This window comes from Anguilla anguilla, chromosome 9, assembly GCF_013347855.1.
Source record: "Anguilla anguilla isolate fAngAng1 chromosome 9, fAngAng1.pri, whole genome shotgun sequence".
In the NCBI taxonomy this organism is placed as follows: Eukaryota; Metazoa; Chordata; class Actinopteri; order Anguilliformes; family Anguillidae; genus Anguilla; species Anguilla anguilla.
Window position 1 is genome coordinate 42,533,260 of NC_049209.1, and position 26,396 is coordinate 42,559,655.

Here is a 26,396-nt window from a genome sequence, read left to right on the forward strand (position 1 = left end):
TGTTCCCCGCGGCGTTAAACCCCCCCCCCCCCCCCCCCCCGGAGAGGGCGGCGGCGGCCCCGCGTTCAGCGGGGGTTTGGGCGGGGCGTCTCTCCGAGCCGCGCGGCGCGTCTTCAAAAGGCCGGCCCTCCTCCTTTCCCAGGGTTCTCTCTTTCACGCGGGAGTTCAGTAGCGCCGCCGCCGCCGTGTAATTAGCCCTCGCTCGGGGTGTAATTAGCGCCGCGGCTCCGCTGGGCGCGCCCCCCCGCAGATGCCGGGCGGGCGTGGCGGGCGGGCGGGCGGGTGGGATCTAGGCCTGGCGAGGTTCGGGCTCGGCGGACCGTGCCCATCGGACACTCGCCTGTGCTCCCCGGTGTGACGCGTGGGAAAGAGGCTTCCCCAAGGTCTTTTTTTTTTTTTTTTTGTGAACGATATTTTATTACGAAACAATAAAGACAATACGAAAATACAAAGGGAGCAACAGGACTGGGAATGCAGCTCAACATAAATCAGTACATACATACATAAACGAAAGCAAGGACACTCAAAATCATAACCTGCGCGTTACACAAAACCGTAAATAAATTGTTACGCTAGCAGCTCTCGAATGGGTCCAGTAATTTTGGTCCGTAACTTAACTGTCTTCCCAGAAGCCCCATGTGATCTTGCGCTCGGGGTCTTTTTTCGTTTCGGCATTTTCACCGATGAGGGCGAGGGGAGTCTTGCGTCAGCTGCGGCCGCGCGGGAACCTGCTGCAGAGGCTGCGCGTTTGGGCCACCTCCGCCCAGGTTGCAGGAGAGTGTTTTTTGGGGGGGGGGAGGTGCTCCATGTGTGAACCCCCATTTAATATTAATGATAATAATCAGAATAGTCTACCCTAGAGGGAGGCTGCTGATGCATGTGTGGGGCAGGGGGCGGGGTGGAGGAAGAGGAGCTGGGGGGGGGGGGGGGCGAGCTGCGTTCCTCTGAGCGTTCGCCTCCTCGCCGGCGGTGGGGCTCACCGTCATCGCCGCCGTTTCTGGGTCTCCCGTACCCGGCCCCCCGTCTGTGATTTAAACGTTCTGTTCGGGCGTGTCCCGCAGGGGCACAGGGAGCCCGAAGTCCTTGTTCTAAATTTTGAGGTTTAATGTTTTAGGGCCCTGCGATTACTTGTACCGTCAGATTTTGGGGAAGCAGTTCTGACAGGCTGTCTTTCTGCTTGTTTTGAGTCTGTCTGCCGCTAAGGATTCTAAGTGAAATTTTGAGTCCACACGTAAAGAAAGCAGAGCCACTATCCTCGAATAAGATGTATTTGGCCGATTCTTATTCATACATTTTATTTTATTCATATTTAGACATGCCTCCCATCTCTGGTCGAAAGAAAGACTCTAACATGCTGGAACTCAAAGAATGAAGAGGTTTTAAAAGCAGAGTTCAGAAGGCCGCATTGAATTGTTTTCACTTTTTTTTTTGTATGTTTCTGGTGTGTGTTGCTCAATGGCTCTATGTTCTTGTACAATTATCTTTCATATATCATTCATATGTATGCAGTATATGTTGTATGTTGATGTTTGATATTGTGTTATATCATCATATGGTGGTGGAAAGGCTATTTGCTTATTGAGGATAGTAAAGCTGTCTGTCCATGTTGCGCTGTGGTGTTCAGTTAAAAGGTGGTGTGCAGTGGTGTTGGTGGGGTCTCTCCCGTTTGGGTTACGCGTGGCGCTCTGCTCTAACCCCGCCGTCCCGTCTGTTCCCCCCCGCCCCCCCCCCGCAGTCCCACCCGCTGTCCCTGTGCAACACGAGCGAGGACGAGCGTCAGGAGAAGGTCTTCATCAGCATCGTCAAGCTGGAGAGCCCCGAGCACAACGTCCCCCAGTGCCTGCCGCTCCTGGAAAAGGTAAGGGTCATGTGACCCCCGCCTCCCCGATCATGTGACCGCCTGCCGCTCGCGCTCACGTGGACCAGGGGGCAGGCAGTTCCGGGCCTGGAGGGCCGGAGTGTATGCAGTTCTTTGTTTCCTCCAGTTACCCTGGCTAAATGAGCCAATTGCTGTACACACCAACACTGGTTCACTCATAGATTAGATCACAGTTAAAGGTTTTATATAGAGACACAAGGACAGTCTGTGGCTGTGACTCATGCGCTTATCAAATAAATTTAGCAAACATGTCAGATGGTGTAAATGTTAAGGGTAATTAAATAATTCAGGCCGGAAGTTGGCATGACTACCAGGAACGGATACGGCCGTTGTTGCCCAACTCTGACATAGACCGCTGACTTCTCAGGACGCTACTCGCTAGTGCCCCTAGAGGCTGTTTGGTTTCAGGTAGTCTGGGACGTACAAACTTTTCCTGGGTTTGATTTTCAAATACCCCCCCCCCCTCCATCTGCAGGCTAATTTTATTTTCTGCTTTGAAGCGTATTATGTTGATTAAGTGAAGGCAACATGTTGGTTACATTTCAGGGTCCAGTCCTTGGTTTTATTTGACAGTAGGGGTGCATACTCATGAATTTTTATGGCCGATTCCGGTTACTTATTTTTTAAAGGCCTAATAAGCCGATTGTAATAGCGGATTTTTAACTTAAAATTTCTTTAAGCAACTGGTAACATAAGAGAAAACATAAGATTGTTTCTTTGCTCTATAGATCACCAATACATTCAGATACTTTCATTATTATTATTATTATTATTATTAACAGCAGTATTGTTATATTGTTGTCGTAGCCGCGCAGTGAAGAAGCTTAGATTCAGTGTAGCTGAATCTTTCCGCAACTGCTTCCAGAAGAGAGTGCATTTTGAGGGCTTCACACCATGATCTGCGTCAGCATTTTATCTTGGGAGATGTTTCAGTGCAACGATGGACGGAATGACATCTGCCGCAGTCGCTGCGGAAGAGTCGATTTCTCTAGTAAGCTCCCCAACAGCTGGAAGTAGAGCCAACATGTTTTATCTTTAACGTGGAATACCTTTATAAGATAACGTTGAAAATCCAAATCCTGAACATGTCGCACTAGCTAATTGTTCATCAGACTATTACGAGGATGTTGTCGAGCCTCTTCACTTTGATGGCCGACCGTATTTATTTGAACCGGACTGCACAGACGAAGAGCTAAATTAAATGTGCGCGCTCACAAAATAGTGTAGCTTACGGTCAGTTTCGCTAGTTCAAGTGGAATTATTTTTATTTTCGACAAATCAACTTCAGCGTCCACATTCGTTTTCACTTCCCAGTGAACAGGGTTAGATAGACTGGGCTTGTCTGAAGGGCGGGGCCCGAATGCGATGCTGGGCCTGTTTGATACGGCTGCCGCGATACGGCTGGTATGCGAGGGAGGGCTTCCCGCCACGGCCGCCACGAACGCGGGGGGGGGGGCCCAGCTGTCGCCCCGCGACGCTCGGCCAGGAACCCCCCCCCCCCCCCCCAGTTGCTGCTCCGTGTCTCCGCTCGCGGTGGCCGTGGCGGCAGCGGCGGCCATTTTGGATCGTTTGGTCCAAAGGTCACGAGAAGGCCTCGCCATTGACAGTGTAAACACCGGGCCTCCCTGTGGTGCGGCGTTCAAAGCGCCGGCCGGGGTCCCGGGTTCAAACCCCGGACGCTCGTGCCCTTGAGCGTGGCGTTTCACCTCCTCCTCCTCCTCTGTAAAAAAAATAAAATAAAATAAAATTTAAAAAAAAACAAGGTCGCAGTCTGAGTTAGATTTACAGTCGTTATTATCATTAGGGTCCTGAATACAGGCTTTTGAATCGTGGTGGTATTTAGTGCAGTAACTGCAATTACAGTCTCGCTGTGATTTTCATTTAACCTGTATTCAGGGCAACGACAACAAAAAAAAAACGCTAGAACTTCAGAACTCTCGCCTCTCTTTTTCTGTTTGATAATAAATCGGACGTTTTCTCAACCGTCTCCGAAATTAAAGGACGTGGGGGGGGTTCTGGGTGCCTGTCAAAAAACATTCCAGCCCGTTGTTGTGAGAGACCTGCTAGATTCACAGGTGGTGTTATGGAGAGGATTACTGTGTCAAGTTCAGACCGTCTCCAAACACTGATTAAAGCTCTAATGGCAACACTGTGTTGTCCATAAACACGGTAGCCGGGTCCATGTCGGCCCTCCAGCGAACTGTCCTTGAACAAAGGTTTTCCGGGTTGGGATTTCCAAGCCGTAGCCAGGGCATTCCACGGGCTGTGCTCCATCTCCCTTTCACACACCATGTTGTAAATATATTTAGCCATAAACAGACGGCAGGCCACCTGCTCCAACTATGAAAAGTTTTTTTTTTTTTTTTTTTTGTTGATCGTTCTCTAGTTAAAGCTCTCTGCTCTCTGTGCTAAAGCAGTTTGAAGGCAGTTACTGTATATTTTGAACTACAAAATATAAATGAAATGTAAAAGTGTTGGTAAAGGTGTCGACCTTGAGCATGAGTATGTTCCTCAGAAAAACATCGTCAAGGTAATGATGACATCAGCAGTGCACCTCCACTAGCTGCTAATTGAGTTGCGTCATACACGTCTCTGAGTTTTTCTAAAATCATTAGCGTGTGTAGTATTCAGAACATTATGTACACGTTTGATGTGCTTAGCACATGCCAGTGCCTCTGGAGCAGCTGCGTTTAACCTGTGCCGTGCTGGTTTGGACTGAACCCAGTGCGAGGGGATGAGTGAATGTAGGTGTGCTATTGGTGCCGTTCGATTTTTCGGGCCGCCGCCCTTCTCCTGGCACCCCTCATTGGCCCACTTTTGCCTTTGGGTGGCAGGTACCCTTGGTTCAACCCAATTGTGCCTAAAAGCCCTTCCTGGCTTGCGAATGACGGTGTCGGGATTTGCGGACCGACCGTTTGGTCGCACCGCTTCAGGTGACTGGGCGGGGCTTAAGAGCACCGCTGTGCTTCCCTCCTTCTCAGTGGCCGTAGCTCATGACTGCCACGGGCCCTGATTCGCCCCCGGACTCTCTAAAATGTGGATTCTCAGACTTGCACTCCTTGCCCTGACCGCCTGCATCACACACGGAGTAGGCCTTTCCTCTGCCCAGGGCAAACACGTGAGCTCCACACAGAGGGTTTCTCTCTCTCTCTCTCTCTCTCTCTCTCTCTCTCTCTCTGTCTCTCTCTGTCTGTCTCTCTCTCTTTCTATCTCTCCCCCTCCCATTCTCTGTCTCTCTCTCTCTTTCTTTCTCTCTCTCTCTCGCTCTCTCTCTCTTTCTATCTCTCCCCCTCCCATTCTCTCTCTCTCTCTCTCTCTTTCTTTCTCTCTCTCTCTCTCTTTCTATCTCTCCCCCTCCCATTCTCTCTCTCTATCTCTCTCTCCCCACCGCTTCTCCAGACTCCACCGCCTGGCCCTACGTTTTTCCAAGTCTGGACATGTCGCTACTCACAGAAAACCTCCCTCTTTGATTTCCTCCGCTTTTTTTTTTTTTTGTTCTGGCAAGTGGCTTTGCCGCCGCGTCGATACTTCCTTTTAGCGCTCTCTCTCCCTCTCTCCCTCTCTCTCTCTCTCTCTCTCCCTCTCTCCCTCTCTCTCTCTCTCTCTCTCTCTCCCTCTCTCTCTCTCTCTCGTAGGCGGGCAGCGCGTAGCGGGGACGCTGGGCCGTGCGCACGTGCGCGGCTAGCGCGGCTAGCGCTCGAGCCCTGCTCCCCTCTTCCTGCCCGCGAGGCTCTGAAGGGCTGCCAAGTAGATTCTCGCCCAGTTCCCCCTTGTGAAAACGCGTTAGGCCTGGAAACTACCGCCGAACAGAGACGGAATAAAACCGTGTGTTAAAGTGTTTATCTTTACTAGAAGGATCTCTTTTTTTTTCTTTTCTTTGCATAAGTATGTTCGCACGGCTGTGCGGATCGTTTCTCAGAATTACTTTTTTATGGCTTTGTTTTTAGTCCCTCCTCCCCCCCCCCCCCCCCCCCCCCGCCTCAGTATCAGTGTGTTGTGTAATGTCCACCTGCTGACGAGGTGAGACGAGGTAGCGGTTAGCGGTTGGGGGAGGGGCCGGGGCGACCCCACGCGTGGCGCTGATAGCCCGTCACGCGCTCCAGCGGCGCGAGGCTGGCCTCCGGTTCCCCTGGGACGGGCGCTTGCTGAGCGAGCGCGGCGGCTAATCCATCGAGCCGTGTGCCGAGCGCCTCCGGACCCCGCCCCCCCCCTCGCGGTTCAGGTTCGAGCGGTCGAAAAGCCGCCAAGTCTGCTCCCGGGGCGAGAGCGGTGCCCCCCCTGCGGTCGGGGGGGGCCATCCTGCGAAGATGAAACGGGTCGCTCAAAGCACCGCGGCGAGGCGGCTACAGAGAGGCCCGGCGGCGACCTCCCGCGCAGGCTAGCGGCACGCCGCGCGCGGCGGCACAGGAAGAGTAGCCCGGGTCACAGGAAATGTTCGAAAACGGGGGAAGTCCGTTGAAAGGCGAATAAATCAAGTGACCCCTGCTAGACTGGGTTTTTTCTCTCTCTCTCTCGCTCTCTTTTCTTTTTGTTCTTTTTTTCTTCTGACGGCTGGAGGTGGCTTGGCGGGAAGTCCTGCTCCTGCCTGCTGCTCCCCTGTTTGTGCCGGGCCGGGCCGGGCCAGGAAGCTGGTCTCGGGATGTTTTTGTTCGGTAGCGAAAAGCCCGGCGTCTGTTATAACTCACGGGAGACGTACCGAGAATGGACTGCCGGGGGAACATCTGGAAAATATCCGAATCAGCACCGAGGGCGAATGGAGAAAGCAGGAACAGAGCGGGCATGTAAATGAATGTATTACTGCTGAAGAGACTGTGCGCTCCGTGTGTGTGCGTGTGTGTGTGTGCGCGTGTGGATGCGTGCGTGTGTGTGCATGTGTGTGCGTGTGTGTGCGTGTGTGTGTGTGCGTGGATGCATGCATGTGTGTGTGCGCGTGTGGATGCGTGCGTGTGTGTGCATGTGGATGCATGCGTGTGTGTGTGTGTGTATGTGTGTGTGTGTGCGCGTAGATGCATGCGTGTATGTGTGTAGATGTGGGTATACACACAGACACACACACATACATTTATGAATGCAGCAACATACTGCCATTGGTTTAGGTGCGTGTGCTCGTATGTATGTGTACATTAGGTCAGTTAACTGGGAACTTCGTGTGCTGCTCAGTCACTTTTAAAGTGCGCGGTTTTGGGGTTTCAGAATGGAGCGCTCTTCGCCCTCACCGACCCACGTGCATCGGCCTCTGCGGTGTGGCAGAGAGCCCCCTCCCTCCCCCTCCCCTGGCTTTCAGCCTTGGTACGTTCCTAATGCAGTATCCAGCCTGGGGTTTGCACCATAGCGGAGGAGAACGGGGGCGGGGTTTAGGAAAACGCAGTTTTGGTGTTGCAGAATTGGGGCGGGGTTTGGGAAAGAGAGGCACGGCATTGCAGAATGGGGGGCGGGGTTTGGGAAAGCTAGGCACGGAGTTGCAGAACAGGGGGCCGGGGTTTGGGAAAGCCAGGCACGGAGTTGCAGAACAGGGGGGCGAGGTTTGGGAAAGCCAGGCATGGAGTTGCAGAACGAGGGGCGGGGTTTGAGAAAGCGAGGCACAAAGTTGTAGAAAGGGGGGCGGGGTTTGGGAAAGCCAGGCCCGGAGTTGCAGAGTGGGGGGGCGGGGTTTGGGAAAACACAGGCACAGAGTTGCAGAACAGGGGGGCGGGGTTTGGGAAAGCCAGGCACGGAGTTGCAGAACGAGGGGCGGGGTTTGAGAAAGCGAGGCACGGAGTTGCAGAACGAGGGGCGGGGTTTGAGAAAGCGAGGCACAAAGTTGTAGAAAGGGGGGCGGGGTTTGGGAAAGCCAGGCCCGGAGTTGCAGAACGGGGGGCGGGGTTTGGGAAAATACAGGCACAGAGTTGCAGAACAGGGGGGCGGGGTTTGGGAAAGCCAGGCACGGAGTTGCAGAACAGGGGGGCGGGGTTTGAGAAAGCCAGGCACAGAGTTGCAGAACAGGGGGGCGGGGTTTGGGAAAGCGAGGCACGGAGTTGCAGAACGAGGGGCGGGGTTTGGGAAAGCCAGGCACGGAGTTGCAGAACAGGGGGGCGGGGTTTGAGAAAGCCAGGCACGGAGTTGCAGAACAGGGGGGCGGGGTTTGGGAAAGCCAGGCACGGAGTTGCAGAACGGGGGGCGGGGTTTGGGTTTGGGCGCTGACCTTGGTCTCGTTGGAAGCTCGGCAGCGGTCGGGGACATCGTGTGGCTCTGGCACCGCTTCAGTCAGCCCTACGGTCCCTCTGTCTGTTTGCCTTCTTAATCCGCTTAATGCCAGCGCCATTGTGCCAGTCTTCTGCCGCCCGTCTGCAGGCTTTAGGGATGAGCTGGCGGCGAGGGCGTAAAGCCGCCCAGCGGGCGCGGAGGGGCCCCGGGCCCCGCCCTCGCGCGGGTTCAGACAGGCCCGCGTCGAGCCCTTCCCCTTGGCCGAATCCCGCTCGTGGTAAAGCTCAGCGCACCGCCGCGGTAAGCGCTTCGCGCGGTTCCCCCGCAGCGTAGCCGTCGACCGAGCCGCTACCTGCCAGTCTACGCAAACCAGGCAGCCGGCCCCAAGCGTCCTGCTTTCAACCCGCCAGCGTTCCAGCGTCTGCCTGCCGCTCGTCCGCCAACCTCGCTTTCTCCCGCGTCCCCGTCGCCAGGGCAACGAGCCGCCCCCCGTCGGCCCTGCTCTGACGCGGAGTCAGCGGCGAGCTTCGGTCAGGACCCCCGCGAGGGCTTTACCCGGACCCCCCCCCGGCTTCGCCGCACGCGCTCAGTAGAGCCCCGCGGCCTCCTCCCGCCTCGCCCCCCCCCGCGGCTCTTCCCTCCTCCCGCGCGGCGAGCCGTGACTCCGTCTGGCACGCCCGCGCCGCGCCAACGCCAGAAATCCGCCGGCGTGCCGCGGCGGCACCGCCACCCCCAGGGCTCACCCGGGGAAACCCGAGACGGTTAAAGTTTGACGTTTCAAACGCGGCCCCAGGCGACGCATTTCTCTTCCGCGTGCCAGCCGCCGAGGAGCAGGCCGGCATTACCGCACGGACGCCTTTTTATTTATTTTTTTGCGTCTACATATCCTTTTAATGTCTCTTTCTTTCTTCCTTTTTTGTTTTTGGGGAGGGGGGGGTGGGTTGGGGGGGATTGCTTGTCCCCGCCCCCCCCCCCCCACCTGGACACTCTCAGTTCAATGGGAGTCAGTTTTGTGCCCCGTCTTCCCGTCGCTGAATGTGTCCCTGCCGCCGGCCGTCGGAAGGACCCTGTTTAGTAAACTCGGTTGTCGCTCTGGGCGCTCCTTCACTGCGTTTCCTGTGCCCCCCCCCCCCCCCCTCGACTGAAAAGGGGTCGCACGTCAAAGCCGCGCGGTCGCGCACTCGACCCTCCGAAAACCCGGAGTGGGGTCTGCCTCCCAAAACTCGCCCCCCCCCTCCCCCCCTACCCCCGAGCCCCCCTACAGTCCTTTTCGTCACCCGGCGGGAATTCTCCTGTTCGCCAGGCGCTTTGAAAGAGAAGAAACTGATTTCACGGCCGGTTAGAGAGGGAGCCGGACGGCGTGTTCGAAATGTTCCGGGGACTACTCCCCCCACCCCCCTTTTCTCTTTTCCGTAAAAAAAGCGCTGCGTGCGTGCATCTCTCTGGTTTTTGGTGAGCATGCGCGCGTTCGTCGCATTGCTGGTTCGGCGGTGGCTCCGGTGCAGTCCCCTGCGCTTCGCGCATGTGGCGCTGCGCGCGGGCGTCGTGGGGGAAGCGCGCTGCAGCGCTGCGGCTTTCTTCTGATAGGCCGGGACAATGGGGCCCTTTGTGGAGGGCGTCCCCGGGCCCTGCAGCGGAGTCAGGCCGCGGCCGGCAGATGAAACAGCGCCGGCACAATGCAGGGGGGGGGGTGGGGGGATGGGGGGGGGCGGCGCGGTCCAGCCCCCCGAAACGCGAGGACCCGGATGTGCTGCGGGGCACTTAACTAGCGTGACCCGCCCCCCCACCCCCCCTGCTCCGCCTACTCAGCCTGTGACCGGTCGGAATGGGAGGGGTGGAGGTGGGGGGGGGGTACCCCAAACTCCGCTCACACAGCCCGTGCCCGGTCAGAACGGGGGGACACGGGACGCACGGCGCGGCGGTTTTTTGGGGTTCCTCTCTTCTCGGAAAGCCGCGGCTTCTTTTGAAAACGGCTTTGGACAAAGGAAGGGCTCCCGAATGTGTGGAATGCCAAATTGGCTCAGCGAGAACTGGGGAGGTGAGGAGGTGGGGGGGTGGGGGGGGTGAGGGGGGGGGTTGTTTTAACAGATTAAGCACAGTTGTTGTAATGTGATGTATTCGATTCGCACCCGGAACCGGTCTGGCTCCTTTGTGATCCCCAGTTTCTCTGGGCACCAAGTCCCAAGTCCTGTAACAGAACACCTCGTTCCCCTCTCTCGCTTTTTAAAAACTTTTTTCTTTCATTCTTTCTTTTTTCTTTTTTTTTTTCCCACAAAGCCCTTATGCCCCGTCCCTCCTGCAGGACAGGCCTGATAAAGCCTGCAGTCTCCAGGGCTGTGTGTTCCCCACGCCGTGTTTGGAGATGGCAGCGGTGCGGCTGAGGGGCACAGCGATGCCCGGGGGGGGGGGGGGGGGGGGGTGTGGGCGATGGAGCCGATAGCGGGGCCGATGACTGCGATTGGAACCGTTTCCGTGGCTACCGTGTTTGGGAGTGTGTGTCGCTGACGGTCACCGTACAGCCCCCCCCCCCCCCCCCCACCCCACATCTGTCTTGTGTTTGAAATGTAGGCCAGACCAGACCTCATGGTGATAAGTCTTTAGCTGCGGTCGCAAAGACAACAGGGATCTGTGCCCGTCTGAGGGAGAAGCACCCACATCCACTGACAGGGCACAAAGGGGGCAAGCGATCTGTCAACTCCCCCCGTTTCTTCCCCACACTGTGTGTGTGTGTGTGTGTGTGTGTGTGCATGTGTGTGTGTGTGTGTGCATGTGTGTGTGTGTGTGTGTGTGCATGTGTGTGTGTGCGTGCATGTGTACGTGCGTGTGCGCATGCACGTGTGTGTGTGTGCGCATGCGTGTGTGAGTGTTTCTTTTTCTCTCTCTTTCTCTCTTTCTCTCTCTCTCTCTCTCTCTCTCTTTCCCGCTCTCTCTCCTGCTCTCTCTCCCCCTCTCTCTCCCTCCCTCTCTGGCTGAGTGTGATAACGCCGTTCAGAATCGAGCCACCTGTGATAAACGGCGTGTGAAGCGTGTAATCTGGCGAAAACACGCCGGTGGAGTCCGCGGCGCTCCGGCATGTCCCAGGCGTCCGTACCCCCCCCCCCCCCCCCACACCCCACCCCGTCTGAAATGTCCCAGAAAGTCGTCTGTCAACAGGGCCGCGCTGGGGGGTGGGGGGGGGGGGGTTCCAACCAGAGGAGCTTCGTGAAAGGAGCGGGTAAATCTCTCTAATCTCCGCGTCCAAACAAGCCAGTAAGCCTCCGTTCGCCCTGCGCTGCGTGCGTGGGCGGGCGCGCGGCTCCTCACGGCCTTGTGACAACAACACAAAACGCCCTAAAGCGAAAGTCCCGTGGCCCGGTGCGGCTGTGGCTCCACGCGGCCTTGCGAAAACAAAAAAAAACCTTGTGGCACGGTCCGGCTGTTCACCGACGTTTACGAATTTCATTCGTATTTTGCTTTTCTGTTGTTGTATCGAGAGAGAGAGATAAAAAGATCAAAATTTTGTGTGTGTGTGTGTGTGTCTGGTGGGCATGGAGATACCTTACTGTTGCTCGGGAGCAAATTCCCATTCAAGGCCTCTGGGAAAGTATGTAACTTAGATCCAGGGGAACTTCCCTTATGAGTTCATTCACTGGCCATCTGGGGGGGTAAACAGCAATAAAGCTTCTGCTGAAGAGCGTTACTTTGCTCACTGTGGGCTTCGTACCTGAAGGATTAGCGAATGGAAGCCGCTGTCCTCTGGAAAGCACCTTGCAGCGCGGCTCAGCGCTGTAGCGGATCGGGTTTTACCGCTGAAGGCTCCTTCGCCCGCTCACGAGAACGGGCTGTTTTTCGACAGACGTGCGCTCGCCGCGCCGAACGCTTCCTTCGCTAGCTGACCGTTACGGATCTTCTAGCAGGTGGCGGCTGGGCGGCGAAGGTCTGGGGCTGGATTTGTAGTCGGTTGCAGTGGAGCAGTGGTTCCCGACCTCGGTCCCGGAGTACCCGTGTGTAAAAAAGCAGCTAATTAAGAAAAGTTTACAACTTGTAAAAACTGTGGGATTGCGTTTGTGGTTGGAACGAAAACCAGCGTCCACGAGGGTTGCACTCCAGGACCGAGGCTGGGAACACCACAGGTCTGGAGGTTGCAGGTGTGATACCTGGAACTCTGCGTTTAGACCAATGACTGTCAAGGAAGCGCTGAATTATCCATAATCTCTTCATTAAGATGGTCTTTGTTATAAGTGTTAAGCAGCCATTGGCGAAGGTGATTTGAGCTGCTGTAATATGCGCTCAGAGGCAGACCCTATTGGTGGGCACTGATTGACGGTCCCGGTAGGGTTCAGGTGGGGGGGGGTTAGTGTGCAGGTGACCCCTGTGAACGTGGCGGAAAGTACAGTCAGCGCATTTCTGTGCACGCATGGGGGGGGGGGGTCTGCTGAGATTTTCGGCTCTGAGGATCACGCTCTGGTTAGCTTTTAACCCCTGTGTGCTGAAGGCCACACCGAGGGTCACCGAAGGGTCGGTATGGGTCTCCTTGAAGGCGGGGCTAAACGTTCAAAATGGCGTTACCGTCTTTAACTTGACAACGCGTTTTACGTTATCTGAGCCCATTTGTGTTTTATCAAACAGCTATGCAATTTGCCAGAAGATAATTTGCTAAATATTTTTTTAAATTATTATTTGTGTTATTTACTTCTGTTCAAGTTACTACCTCTATAGCCATATAGCCTAGATGCTTATGAAAACCAAGGGTTTGGGGGTTTTCCCCATATCTGGTATTTAATCTAAAACATTGCTTCTGATTTACATTTGTTTTCATTTAAGGTTGATAATCTGTTTTAAAATGAATAATAACTTCCCCCAGACTGTTGTCCAGATAATTTGTAGGTTATATTCTGTTTATGCATGGCACTGCCTGCATCGGAATTATTCACTGAATATGGGATAGCCTTTTACGTACATGTCTGTTTGATGCATTTCTAACGTTTTTACGTGTGATTTAGTCAAATAAAAAAGTACCTGAATAGCTGTGTGACTGAATCCAGCCTTGTTTCCACAGTGGGCAAGAAATCAAAAGGGAAAAAAAAAACCGAATGTGTTTCACTCAATTTTCTGCAACCAAAGACCTGTAGTCAGCCAAAGATTTTATCACCCTTGTGGAAGCGCAGTGAAGTGCCTTGTTTTTGCGGCCTTGCCATCAGCGAAGCGCACGCTTTTCCAGTTCTGCACGCTCGGCATTTCGATGTTGACTGTAGCAAGACAAACAATGCCCAGTTACGGTTCTCACCCCCCTTCCCCTCCCCCCCCCCCACCCCCCTCCCCTTTAGTCTGTTCCGATTGGCCGGGCAAACTGTTTGGGGCCTTGGGAAACGCAGGATCCCTCTAAAGAACATTTAGGAGTCAGACGGCGCAACTGCTTCTTCACAGACGCCAGCAGAGTCTCACACAAACACTCCTCAGGTCTTCACAGGGTAGTGTGCGTGTGCGTGTGTGTGTGTGGGGTGTGTGTGTGTGTGTGTGTGTGTGGAGGGGGGGAGCAGTGGAACTGAAACTCGGTCTACATCTTGTTCCTGACTGAAAAATCTTGCGTCTCCGCTTTTGCGGGTCCTTGGGGAATTCTCTTTGGAGTTTCCGTGGCCGCAGAGCGACTGACAGCAGGACTGCCACCTCTGGAATTCGGGCGTGAGAAGAACTCCTTGTTGTTCAGTTGTTGTTGAATGAACGTCTCCATAAATTACACTTAAGACCTTAGCGGCACCGAAGTGCTAATGAAAGCACATCGGCATAGCGATAGCCTGGATGCCATGATGCACACTTAATTCAGTGCAAAGGGATTGTTGTTCGGTTATGATTCAGTCTAATAGAAATAATACATCAAATGGGGAAGTTTCAATTTAATTAGTCAAACTGTTAGCTGAATTTCATCTGGGAAAAGGAGTTTTTGGAAAAGCCTGCCGCTGACTCTCTTATTGGCATGACTTTCGATCCGGTACAGCCAAAGGGCGGTTTTGGGTGAGAAGACGCAATGGAAATTTCCGGATCGGATGAAACGGTCGCCCCTCCCTCCCGCCCCCCCCCCCCGTGCAGGAGGCAGTGCCGTCTCCTGCCTCTCTCACAGTGCAGCGTCACAGAAGGACCGAGTGACCCCGCGACTCATTCACAGATATACGGTCATTCACAGATGTACGGTCATTCACAGATATAGGGTCATTCACAGACATACAGTCATTCACAGATATACAGTCATTCACAGATGTACGGTCATTCACAGATATACGGCCACTCACAGATATACGGCCGCTCACAGATATACGGTCACTCACAGATATACGGTCACTCACTCTCAGGCGTGAAGAGGAGAGAGGGAACGCGTCAAAAAAGCTGACTTGATTACAAGTCGAGCATTTGCTTTCTTTTTTTTTTTTTTTTTTCCGGGGAGTGGGGGCGGGGGGGGGGGGTGTGGGGTGGGGGGGGGGGGGGGGGGGGGGGGGGAGAAAGATCACTCTTTTTACACTGATCTTTCACGGCCTGTCAGAGCGCTTTATTTACGTCCTCCGACGCCGCCGGCTGCGTTTTAATTGTCGCGCATTAATAACCTGGCCGCCCGCCAGCGGGACTCCGCGGGCCTCTGGAGCGGCGAGTGAAATATCACCGCCGGTGAGGATCAGACGCGAGAGCCGCTCCGAACCCGCCTCGCGCGGTCTCGGGCGCGCGGCTTTCAGTTCGCGGGGTCCGTTTCGCCGCTCTGCATCAAGGCCCCCGGCGGCGCTCTCTGTTACGAAACGACGAAAAAAAAAAAACCCGGGGCGTTCTTTGCGTTTCTGGCGTGACGCATCTCAAATTTTTTCGCAAAAGTTTTCTCCGTAACTGCTTAGCCGCGTTGCTTAGCGAGTCCAAATAAACACTCTCCCTAGGGGGTTTGTTTTCAAACGGGGCTGCTTGTTGACTTTTCCCATAAAGCGTCTAATTATGGTCATTTTCAGGCAGTAATTAGATCTTCATTTAAAATGATAATTGCACAGTGCTCTGGTGCGGTTTGAGAAAAGCCAAGGTGTCCCCTAAGTATAGGTATTTAAGTGGAAAATGAGTCCAATCATAGCGCTCAGAACTGAAGCCAGCATCCACCCCTGAGCTCTTTTGCTGGGGAGGAAGGTTTAAGGGGTTAAATTGCCAGAAGTTTTACTTGACAGATCCCCCCCCCCCCCCCCGTTTCTGTTTTTGAAAAGCACGGCCTACAAATGGCACATGGCATCTCCAGTGGCTGGGCCTGCATGTGGGAGACACCACAAAAGAGGACGGATTGAATCTGGAACATTCTTGGAGCGCGAGCTTTCCCCCTCCGAACATTATTGTGGTCGCAATCAGGGAGCCAGATTTTCCCGAGGGCCTGCCGGCCAGAAAGCTGATTCAGGTCTGTTGACGGCACAGCCGCGAAAACTTTCACGAGCAAACGGCGAGAAGTCAAAAAATCCTCTCTCTCTCTTTTTTTTTTTTTTTTTTTTTTGTTTAATAGGAGGCTCTTTGGAAAAGCGGCTCCTGTTGGAATACTGGCTCGAGTCTGGTTTTTTTTTTCCCCTTTCTGCGAGCGGGTACGCGAACTTGAAGGGGCTTGCCGGTGGTGTTCGGGAACGCGACGCGCCCGTCTCATGTCGCTCGCGTCGGCGGAGACGCGCCCCTCGCATCAAAGCGAGCGACGGGGGGGGGGGGAGGGGGCTGGCGGTTTCGTCGGCCTGTCGTCACCGTTCGGCAACGGCGAGCCGAGAGAATGCCGCCGCTAAATATAGCAGCTAGCGCTAGCGCCTCGGGGGGGACGTGGCCATTAAGTAACTGTTAAATCACAGCTATTAAAATACCTTCCCAGCACGCCTGACCCATTTCCAAAAGAGCTTTCTCACACATTCTGTGGGGGGGGGGGGGGGGGGGGGGGGGTTAATCCACTTGGGGTCTGAGGTTCTGCGGTAGCACAGGGTGCAGGGACAGGGCAGGAACGTTCTGGAAGGTGATGTCGGAGGTCGCGGCCTTGTCCCGGTTTTTTGTTCTCGGGCTAACGGGGCGGCGGGCGTGAGGTTTTCGTCCCTCCCGACCGCGGCGTCCCACACGCAGACGGGCCCAGATCCCTTTTCCAGTAAAAGCGCCCGGTCGGCCTCTCTCTCTCTCTCTCTCTCGCACGCACTTTCCCGCTCCTCGCGCGCGGCTGCCAGCGGCGTGGGCGCCGCCTCGCACGCCGCTGGACGGAGCTGGCCGTCTGCACGGCAACGGCTCACTCAGGCGTCGCTGTGAGGGTCTTTCAAACGAGCAGCGTTTGCCCGTCTGCGTGCGTCAGAATTTGAATGTGTGGTTTAGTACATGTCTGGCGGTGTGCTTGTGTGTACTGTACCGCTCATTCCTATTGGGGGCTTCAACGCAGATCCGCTTCTCTGTCTTTGAAGACCCGGAAAAGGCAGTTTTCAATCCACGTCAGTGCCATAAAGATGCCATACAGGACTGTGTGAAAGAATGGGGACAGAGGTAATGAGCAGAATTTGGTGTGGGGGGGGGCGGGGTGTACTGTGTACTGTGTTTATTAACACAGTCAGACCAGAATAAAACCTGCCTGGAAAAAACTGTCATGCGAACAGGGTCCACACCTTGCGGAAGGGGAGGCGAACCGCCGTTGTCATGCCTACAGGAGCCTTTGTGCAGAGGGGGAAAAACAAAATGGCAGTTTTTTTTTTAAGTTTTTTTTTTTTTTTTTAAGTGGGTTGTAGTAAGATGAAAATGTCTGAGGGCTCAGTCTTTGGGGTCTGGGACACTTATTGGCTCTTTGTTCCCCCGCGCCGCCTGAAGCCCGAGATTTTTTAATTGCTCGCGAAACGCCTCTCCCGCTCAAGCCCGGTCTTGTCTGCTAGCGACTGGGCCGCCGCCGCCGGCTCTCCAGGTGATGGAGGTACCTGGGAAGAGGTATGAGGTGGAGCGCGGTGGGGGGGGGGGGGGGGGGGATGGCGGTGGGTGGGTACGCATGCGCTGAAGGGTTTGCAGTTCATTGGATGTTGAGCGGTAGCCTGGGTTCCCACAAATTTGGAAAAATAAGACGTTGGACGTTGTGTGTCGCAGTTTTCCAGCAGATGTCACGTGAAACAAGCTCTCTCTCGCCTTTCTTGACAGTTTGTTTTCCCTTGTACACATGAAGGAAGCTGGCCAGAAATGCACTGTTTCAGTAGTTCATCTACGTGAACTGCATTCGAAACGTTAAGCTATATCAGGGTTGTGGGCTTGGAACTGTGAACTGGAGGTGTTAAGTCACTCCATGCGTCCATGTGTAGGCCTTTGTGTGCACATATGCCTGTGCAAAGTCATATGCATATGCCCAGTGCTGCCACCTGATCATTCTAAAATTCACAACTGTGTACAAAATGCAGAATTTTATTTCTTTTACACGTGCGCTACAAATCATTACATTACATTACAGGCATTTAGCAGACGCTCTTATCCAGAGCGACTTGCACAACTTTTACATAGCATTTTACATTGTATCCATTTATACAGCTGGATATGTACTGAAGCAATGCAGGTTAAGTACCTTGCTCAAGGGTACAACGCGGCGGTGTCCTACCCAGGAATCGAACCTATGACCTTTCGGTTACAAGCCCAGTGCCTTACCCGCTGTGCTACACTGCCGCATGTTTGCAAACGAGAGCAGACCCTTGCAGGGGGAGAATCCTTCCCAGGGCCTGGGTTGTGTTACCCCCACTGTCCCAAGTCGCGTTCTGGCAGAAGCAGCTTTTCGTTTCCCACGGCGGGTTGCGGGGGTGCGGCGAGGCGGGATGGCCGCACCCCCGAGCCGCGTGACCGCGTGAGAAACGGCCGCACGCGCTCCGTCGGGTCGCCGCGAGGATCAGAAGCCGAGCCGACGCGGCGCCGACAGGAAACCCATTCTGATCGCCTGCTTTCGTTTCACTTTGCCCTCTCTTTCTCTCATTCTCTTTGTCTCTCTTTCACTCTCTCTGTCTCTCTTTATCCATCTCTATCTCTCTTTCTCTCTCTCTCTTTCTTTCTCTTTCTCTCTCTCACATTCTCTTTGTCTCTCTTTCACTACTCTCTATCTCTCTTTATCCATATCTATCTCTCTCTTTCTCTCTCTCTCTTTCTTTCTCTTTCTCTCCCTCACATTCTCTTACTCCCTCATTCTTGTCCCCCCCCTACCGAAGGCTGCCCTCAGTGCTTGTTACAGTGAGGGGGCTCGATTGGCCCTAAACAGAGTGTGTGTTAGAACGTTGTTTTTCTGTGTCAGCAAGCAGAGGCACGCAGGAGCGCCTTTTGAACTTCGCTGCACAAGCGGAGGTGGATTTATGCCGTCTTAAACGAGATTAGCCAAAATATTCTTATTAAAAAAAAAAGACATTCCTCCCGTCTCTCTTCTTCTTTCCACCTGGAACTGAGGCAGCTACGCCGCCAAAAAAACCAAACAAAAAGCAGACAGCGATGCCATTTCCTCGCTTTTTTGCATTGCTGAGATTAGCGCGAGCGAGCGAGCGATCCACGGAAACCTTTCGCGTGAAGTAACGTGAGTTACGTACTTTTTTTTTTTTTACTTGAGACTTTCTCGTGCCGGGTTAGTCCTGAGCTGTCTTTCGGCTTGGCTTTCGTTCATACTGTGCGACACCCACTCTTAACTTGGATTAATACAGTTACTGCCCCCCCCCTCCCCCCCCATTCTTAGACTAGGTTAGCATTCAGTGCCTCCGTGTTCTGGGCGTTAACATTAAAGAACACCAAAGGAAAGTGATCTTGACGAAGTCAGTTCGCTAAATCAGTGAAACTGTCAGCACGTGTTTGCTCTGGAGGCCGACGTGGCCCAGAGGACTTTGGGTCCCAGGGGAAAATTCCACTTGGCTTGGAGGGCCGAGGGCCGCTAAATGAATTGGGCAGCAGGTTGGGGTGGGGGGGGGGGCGGGGGGTTTCTTTTCTTTTTTTTGGGGGGGTGGTGGCGGCGGGGGGTGGGGGGGTAGCTGTCAATAACACTCTTTGATGAAACAACAGGACAGACTATCAAAACAGTAACATTACATGGAGCTTGTAATGGCAGGAGAAGAAGACTAATTGGCCTCCAGTTTTTTTTTTGTGTCAGATTAATGAATGGTACTGGAAGGTGTCGCAGAGTTTCAGGTTCTGAAACCCTTGAGACTCCCCTCGTTGAAAGGCATTTTTGTTTTTATTGCGTGGTTTTGTTCGAACCGCGCGCAATGCGACGCACGTCGTAAAAAAATGCGACGCCGCATGCCTCTCAGCGCATTACGGCGGCGAGCGGGAGGAGCTTGCCTCTCAGTCCAAATATTTGAAAGCAGGAATTCCTGACATGAGAAGGTGCCGCCGCCGCCGTGCCTGCTCTAGGAGTCGTGACTGCCCGCAACGCAAACAATTAAATCGGCTACGGCTCCTTTTGTGAGATTTTAATGGTGGCATGCGCTCCTTTTTTTTTTTTTACGACCGGGCTTCTGAAGCACTTCAGTTTCCCGCCTCCTGCCCTCTCTCCGAAACAGTTTTTTTTTTTTTTAAACAGAGCAAACATGGCGGGATCCAGCTGCGGACGCCGTTTGCACTTCAGACCTGGGAGGCCGAGGTTTTAACACGGGGGGGGCGGGGGGGGGCTGGGGGGGCGGGAGGGGCAAACACAGAACGCTCGTCTACCAGCCACAGCCGTTTAACTCCCTCCTGTACCCCCTCCCACCTCCCACAGAAACATAGGAGGGGGGGCTGGGTTTGCGGTGGGGGGGGGCGGGGGGGGGGGGGGTACTGCCGAGGCGCAGCCTGTGATTCAGGCTCGCCTACCCGGCCGGCGTTTCTGAGAAGCTGGCGTCTACCTGCGCTGACAGGCGTGCCTGCGGCGACAGATCAAAGCGCCGCGTGAGTAATGTATACGCTCGCCTGCCCCGCCCCGCCCTTCCCCTCCCGCTGCCGGCGGGCCGCGGCCCAGCCAGCCGGCGCTCGCATCAGCGCTCTCGCTCTCCCGCTCCGGTCTGGCGCTCGCTGAAAGGAGCCCAACCCTGCTGCCGCGCTCAAATCCGCTTTGTCTCTTTCGCACACAGAACAGTCTATCGCTCACTCTCTCACGCGCGCACACACACACACACACGCGCGCGTGTACTCTCACACATCCGCACACACATATGCACCCACACACACACGTACCCACACACACACACACTCTCACACACGCGCACACACACACACACGTACCCACACACTCTCACACACACGCGCACACACACACGCACGCACTCTCACACGCACACACACACACGCACACACGTACCCACACACATGCGCACACACACAAACGCACACACCCGCACATTCACATGCACCCGCACACACACACTCAAAGAAACACACACACACAGACATATGCACTACAGACAAATACACAAATACAAAAACAGACACGTATGTAACCATGTCAGTCTACAGTGTGGCTGAAGTTATTTTAGCTTGAGATACCGCACCACAAACTATGGATTGTGCATTTCCCGAAAGTATGTGCATTCGTCCGTTATTATATCATCTGCTAGTCAGAGAGCGAATTTGAGTTTTCTAGGTAACTTTATTCTGTTAACATGAATGTTTTTGCTCTTCTCTGTGGTCAAAACAATCCCCTAAGAACAAACGCCTGTCAGCTTTGGATTTAAAACAGATTCAAAGAAACTTGTGTTATGATTTCTTTTCTTGTTTCCCCCCCCCCCCCACTCTGCCAGTAATGCGTGTTTGTGTAAGCACGTTGCACGTTGACACCCCAGCGCTAATTCGTTCCCCGGGGTGGGAGGGGTGGGGGTGGGGGGGGGGGGGCAGGTGATGGCGGTGCACATGCTTGTCGTCCTGAAGCCTGGCATCAGCTCAGCCCCGCTGCGCTGAAATCGAGCGTGAGCGGCGCTTGGCACACAGGGCTTCTCCCGCTACCTGCAGCTACGCTCCCACCCGCTCGCATTTCAGCACGGTCCAGTTACATCTGCCCTGCTTTTTAATCCTGTATGTACGCGGGGCGAGTCTTCGAGACTCGTGTGGAGCGGTGCCTGGTTCGAGTGGCACGGTTGTCTTTCGTTTTGTTTTTTGTTTTTTTCTTACACAGGAAAAGGATCTTGTCTTGTTGAATTTTATTTGCATGCCGCAAAAGAAATTTGCTTACTTCTTTGTGCTTTTTTTTTTAATTTTTTTTTTTTTTTAAATATCCAAATGTTTGAGCGTTTAATGTTCCGCCGTTCTCGTAGCGGGGTTAGCGACGCGCCTCGATTGCGCAGTGGAGGCTTTGGAGCTTTTGGAAGGAAACAGCTGTGCGTCTGGGAGCGTGACGCGGTCGGGACTCCCCCGTGTATGGCCGCTTTGTCTCTCCAGCTTAAGGAAAACTTGTGTCTCTGTCTGTCCTTCCGTAGGGATGGGAGAGTGGTGGGTGGGGAGGGGGGGGGGTGGGGTGATGTTGAGGGGTGCGCTGGCTTTGGTCCACCTCTCTGCCCCAGCCGTTGCATTGTGGCTGAGGTGTGTGGAGGGGGGAGGGAGGAGGGGGGAAGGGGGGGGCCGTGGCAGGAGGCGGGGTTAGGGGGCCGGCCATGGCTCCTGGCAGGGCTCCATCCTCAGAACGGGAGAAGGGTTCCGAGGTGCCGCCAGGGGCGGGGGATGGGCATCGGGGTGGGGCGGGGCCTTGGCTGCCGTACAGAGCCAGTGAATTAGGGAGGCGGCGCGCGTGGGCGGGGCCATAGGCTCGCCGGCCCCACTCCCCCGTGTCACCAGACTGTCCCTCTCAGACGTGTTCTCTGGTCCTTTAACCCTTCATAACCCGGTTAAACGCTCACCCACAGAAAGATCCGGAAGCGAACAACCTTGTCCTACTTTCCCAGCATGCCCTGTTGTGTGGTTTCTTTTTTTCCATGGTGAACTTTAATGAGAAAATTGCGCAGGTGCAGCATATATAAACTAAGAGCGGCAGAGTGAGTTTCGAAGGTGTGGGATGGTGTGGATGTCCGGTTGTCATGGTAACTGTTCCTCACACCATGGAGTGGGGAATTGCGGGGTCACTGACGGGGCGAACGGACAGCCGGCAGTTTTAACGGAACGCGCGTGAGCTCGCTCTCTGAGCCATCGGGGGGGCGTTTGAAGCCGTTCTGAGGAGGCAGGAGGGTGCGGGCGAGCCGGACCAGGCCCGCTTTCCCAGAACCCCTCGCTCCGCTCCGCGCCGCGTCAGAGTTCCCGGCACGAGGTGGGCGGGCCCTTGAGCGCGGCGGTGCCGTGGTGCGGCTGTGTGTGTGTGTGTGTGTGTGAGTGTGTGTGTCGGTACACGCCGTCTCCTGGCCGAACGGAGGGCTGTTTGCTCAGCCTTGGGCGGGATTCTCCACCCCCCCCCCCCCCTCCACCCCCCCAACCCCGCTGGCCTTGACCTGCCGTGGACTGGCTGTTCAGGCCGCCTGCCAGGCCCCTCGTCCTTCGGGCCCGCCATTTGGATGCCATTTCAAACAGAGCCGGCCTTTTGATGGGTCCGAGAGAGAGGGCTGCCAGAGAGAGGCCGGGGGGGGTGGGGGGGGGGGGACGCGACTGCTTACAGAAGCAATTTGGAAGATTTTTTTTTTTAACGTATTTATTTTTCAAAATTGTTTTTTTTTCTTTTTCGGCGCACCTGCGGGACGTGCGGCCGGGCAGCCCCCCCGGGGTTTCGATTCGCCGCTCAGGCGACCCCCGAAAACCTCGCACCTGTTTTTTTTTTTTATTTTTTTTTTTTAACGGGCGACCCTGTTTGTCACCGCGACGTCCTCTATTTTAACCGGCGGTCTGTCGCGGTGATTCGGTAATGGCTTCGGCGCGGCCTCGCCGACTGCCGAAATGACAGGCTTTCCGGGACGTTCCGTCCCTCCTCGGCCCCGCGGGGCCCGGCGCGGCGGGCCCTGTCATTACGCGCTCTTTAGTGCTTTCTGCGGAAGCGGCCGCCGCGTCGTCCTCAGGAGCGCCGCGTGTATTTAAACCCCGCTTTGGGGTTATCTCGCCTGGGAGTTCCAGGGTAACCAGCTCCCTTTCCCCAGCCAGCGCTTATATTACATCTCCAGGGTTTTTATTTTTTTTTTTGTGTGGGTTTCTTGTGCTTGTTTTTTTAAGCTTTAACTTACCTATTGCAGTTGTACTACCCAATGGGTATATGTATACATGGGGATATACTGTATATACTGTATCAGTGTATAGTTGGGTATATGAATAAATGGCCTATATAAATGGGTGTGTGTATGTGGGTATATGGGTATATGCGTAAATGGTATATGCACGTAGTGTAAATGCTGTACATGTATGTAGGTTGCTGCTGCTGCTTTGTTGATGCACTGGTGAAGAAGGTGCAGTTTTTAGGAGGAATGTGTCATACGGCCCCAGGCTCTTAGTTAGTGGCATGCCGGAGGTCAGCGTGCACAGGTAAAGGGCCAAGGTGCCGTGGGGCTTGAATGGTGTGTGTTCATTTATGAGTATGTGTGTCTGTGTGTGTGCATGCATTTATGTGTGTGTGTGTGTGTTTGTGTGTCTCTGTGTGCATGCATTTATGTGTGTGCGTGTGTGTGTGTGTGTGTGTGTGTGTGTGTGTTTGTGTTTGTCTGTGCGTGTGTGTGTGTGTGTGTGTGCGTTTGTCTGTGCGTGTGTGTGTTTATGTGTGTCTGTGTGTGTATTCATTTGTGTGTATGTGTGTGTGTGTGGTTGTGTGTGTGTGTGTGCATTTGTCTGTGCGAGTGTGTGTGTGTGTGTGTGTGTGCGTTTGTCTGTGCGAGTGTGTGTGTGTGTGTGTGTGTGTGTGTGTGTGTGTGTGCGCGTTTGTCTGTGTGTGTGTGTTTATGTGCGAGTGTGTGTATGTGTGTGTGTGTTTGTCTGTGCGAGTGTGTGTGTGTGTGTGTGTGTGTGTGTTTGTCTGTGCGTGTGTGTGTGTGTGTGTGTGCGTTTGTCTGTGCGTGTGTGTGTTTATGTGTGTCTGTGTGTGTATTCATTTGTGTGTATGTGTGTGTGTGTGGTTGTGTGTGTCTGTGCGTGTGTGTTTATGTGATTGGATGTCGTGACAGGCAGCCCAGGGCAGCGAAGTGAGCGATGGCTTAGGTAGCGCAGGGCTGGGTTTTGGGGGGGTGAGGAGGGGGGGGGCGGGGTGAGAGGCTGAGAGCTGGCCTCGGGACACCCTGCAGATCACAGCCCTCCTTCATTACACTCTCCCAGTTTCCAAAACAACTGGGCCCTGTGTTTGAAGATGAGTGCAGCTGCAGCAGCGCTCTCTGACCGGGGGGGGCTGGGGGCATGTCCCGTCAGCTCCCCTCCCTCGCCTCCCGCTCTGTCTGCAGGGAGGTAGCATTCCCAAACCCTTTCTGTCTCCCCCCCCCCCCCCCCCCGACCCGCCCCCCCGCGGCGGCAGAGCGCGGGAAACTGGAGGCAACGTCCTGCTGCGGTCGGGCTACCCTCGTTTCGCGGGCCGTGGGACCCCTCGCTCGCCCGCTCGCCCGCCTGTTCGCTCGCTCGCTCACGTAGGCTTCAAAGCGGCGCTGTGAAAATTCCTCCCCTGGAGCAGCTGCCCACAGCTGGGCTCCCGGCACCTGTTCCCCTGGCGCTCTCTGAAGGACACTCAGATTCACCAGCTTTAGAGTCCTACTGGAGAATCCCCCCCCCCCCAAAACCAGCTACACACACTGCCACTTCCCCTTCTGCAGTTTTACACTGTTACACACACTGCCACTTCCCCTTTCCTTCTGCAGTTTTACACTTTTACACACACTGCCATTTCCCCTTCCTTCTGCAGTTTTACACTTTTACACACACTGCCATTTCCCCTTCCTTCTGCAGTTTTACACTTTTACACACACTGCCACTTCCCCTTCGTTCTGCAGTTTTACACTGTTACACACACTGCCACTTCCCCTTCTGCAGTTTTACACTTTTACACACACTGCCACTTCTCCTTCTGCAGTTTTACACTTTTACACACACTGCCACTTCTCCTTCTGCAGTTTTACACTGTTACACACACACTGCCACTTCCCCTTCCTTCTGCAGTTTTACACTTTTACACACACTGCCACTTCCCCTTCTACAGTTTTACACTGTTACACACACTGCCACTTCCCCTTTCCTTCTGCAGTTTTACACTTTTACACACACTGCCACTTCCCCTTCCTTCTGCAGTTTTACACTTTTACACATACTGCCACTTCCCCCTCTACAGTTTTATACTTTTGCACACACTGCCGCTTTCCCTTGTACAGTTTTACACTTTTACATACTGCCTCTTCTGAAAAGCTTTAGGAAAACTAATGTGCACTGCATCGAGATATTAGTTCAGAATTTTTTTCTGGCTTCTAAGATGGAACAATGGCCACAAATGAATGGAATATAGGATGAAATCATGTTAGTCACAGCCTAAGTTGCATATGAAATCAATCACACACTGAGACAAGTTAAAAAGCAGAATGATCAGTAGAAAATTTGTCTTAGCAAAACAAAGACATCAAAGTTAGCTCTCAGGCCATGCTAAAACAGAGCGAGTCGCACAGTGCGAGTCCCAGAGAGCGAGTCCCACTGAGCGAGTCTCAGAGAGCAAATCCCAGAGAGTGAGTCCCAGAGAGCGAGTCCCAGGGAGTGAGTCCCAGAGAACGAGTCGCACCAAGCGAGTCCCAGGGAGTGAGTCCCAGAGAGCAAGTCGCACCGAGCGAGTCCCAGGGAGTGAGTCCCAGAGAGCAAGTCGCACCGAGCGAGTCCCAGGGAGTGAGTCCCAGAGAGCAAGTCGCACCAAGCGAGTCCCAGAGAGCGAGTCCCAGAGATCGAGTCCCAGGGAGTGAGTCCCAGAGAGCGAGTCCCAGAGAACGAGTTCCAGGGAGTGAGTCCCAGAGAACAAGTGAGTCCCAGAGAGTGAGTCGCACTGAGCGAGTCCCAGAGAACGAGTCCCAGAGAGCAAGTCCCAGAGAGCGAGTCCCAGAGAGTGAGTCCCAGAGAACGAGTCCCAGAGAGCGAGTCCCAGAGAATGAGTCCCAGAGAGCGAGTGTAAATCCTACAGAGCAAAATGGATTTTCACTGCATCATGGTTGCTTAAAGGAGCGCTTCCATCTCACATCAGTCGCTTCCCAAACCCAGAGAGAAGATGGAACACATTGTGTCAGCAAATGCTCCCTGTCTGGGGCTGGCTCTATGACACATTGCGCCTTTCTGGTTTTAACCAGCGTCACGCTCATCTTGCTGTGTAAGTGCCCTGCTTCTCATGTGGGGCCAGTGTAAGTTACAGTGACAGGCTGCCCTTAAATAACCGATTGATCACATTTCATTGTTCAGCTGAAAAACAGGCCCCCTTTGCAGTGTTACACATTTTGCCATATGGATGGGGGGGGGGGGG

The 26,396-nt window shown here is 54.3% G+C and overlaps 1 protein-coding gene across 1 annotated transcript in view; it reads left to right on the forward strand.

The window, feature by feature from the left end:
* Nucleotides 1-26,396, forward strand: part of LOC118236565 (E3 ubiquitin-protein ligase RNF43) — a 97,781-nt gene that overhangs the window by 57,413 nt on the left and 13,972 nt on the right. Inside the window, exon 2 of the mRNA XM_035435057.1 lies at nucleotides 1,736-1,858. Coding sequence (XP_035290948.1) covers nucleotides 1,736-1,858 — 123 coding nt within the window. The remainder of the gene's footprint in view (nucleotides 1-1,735; nucleotides 1,859-26,396) is intronic.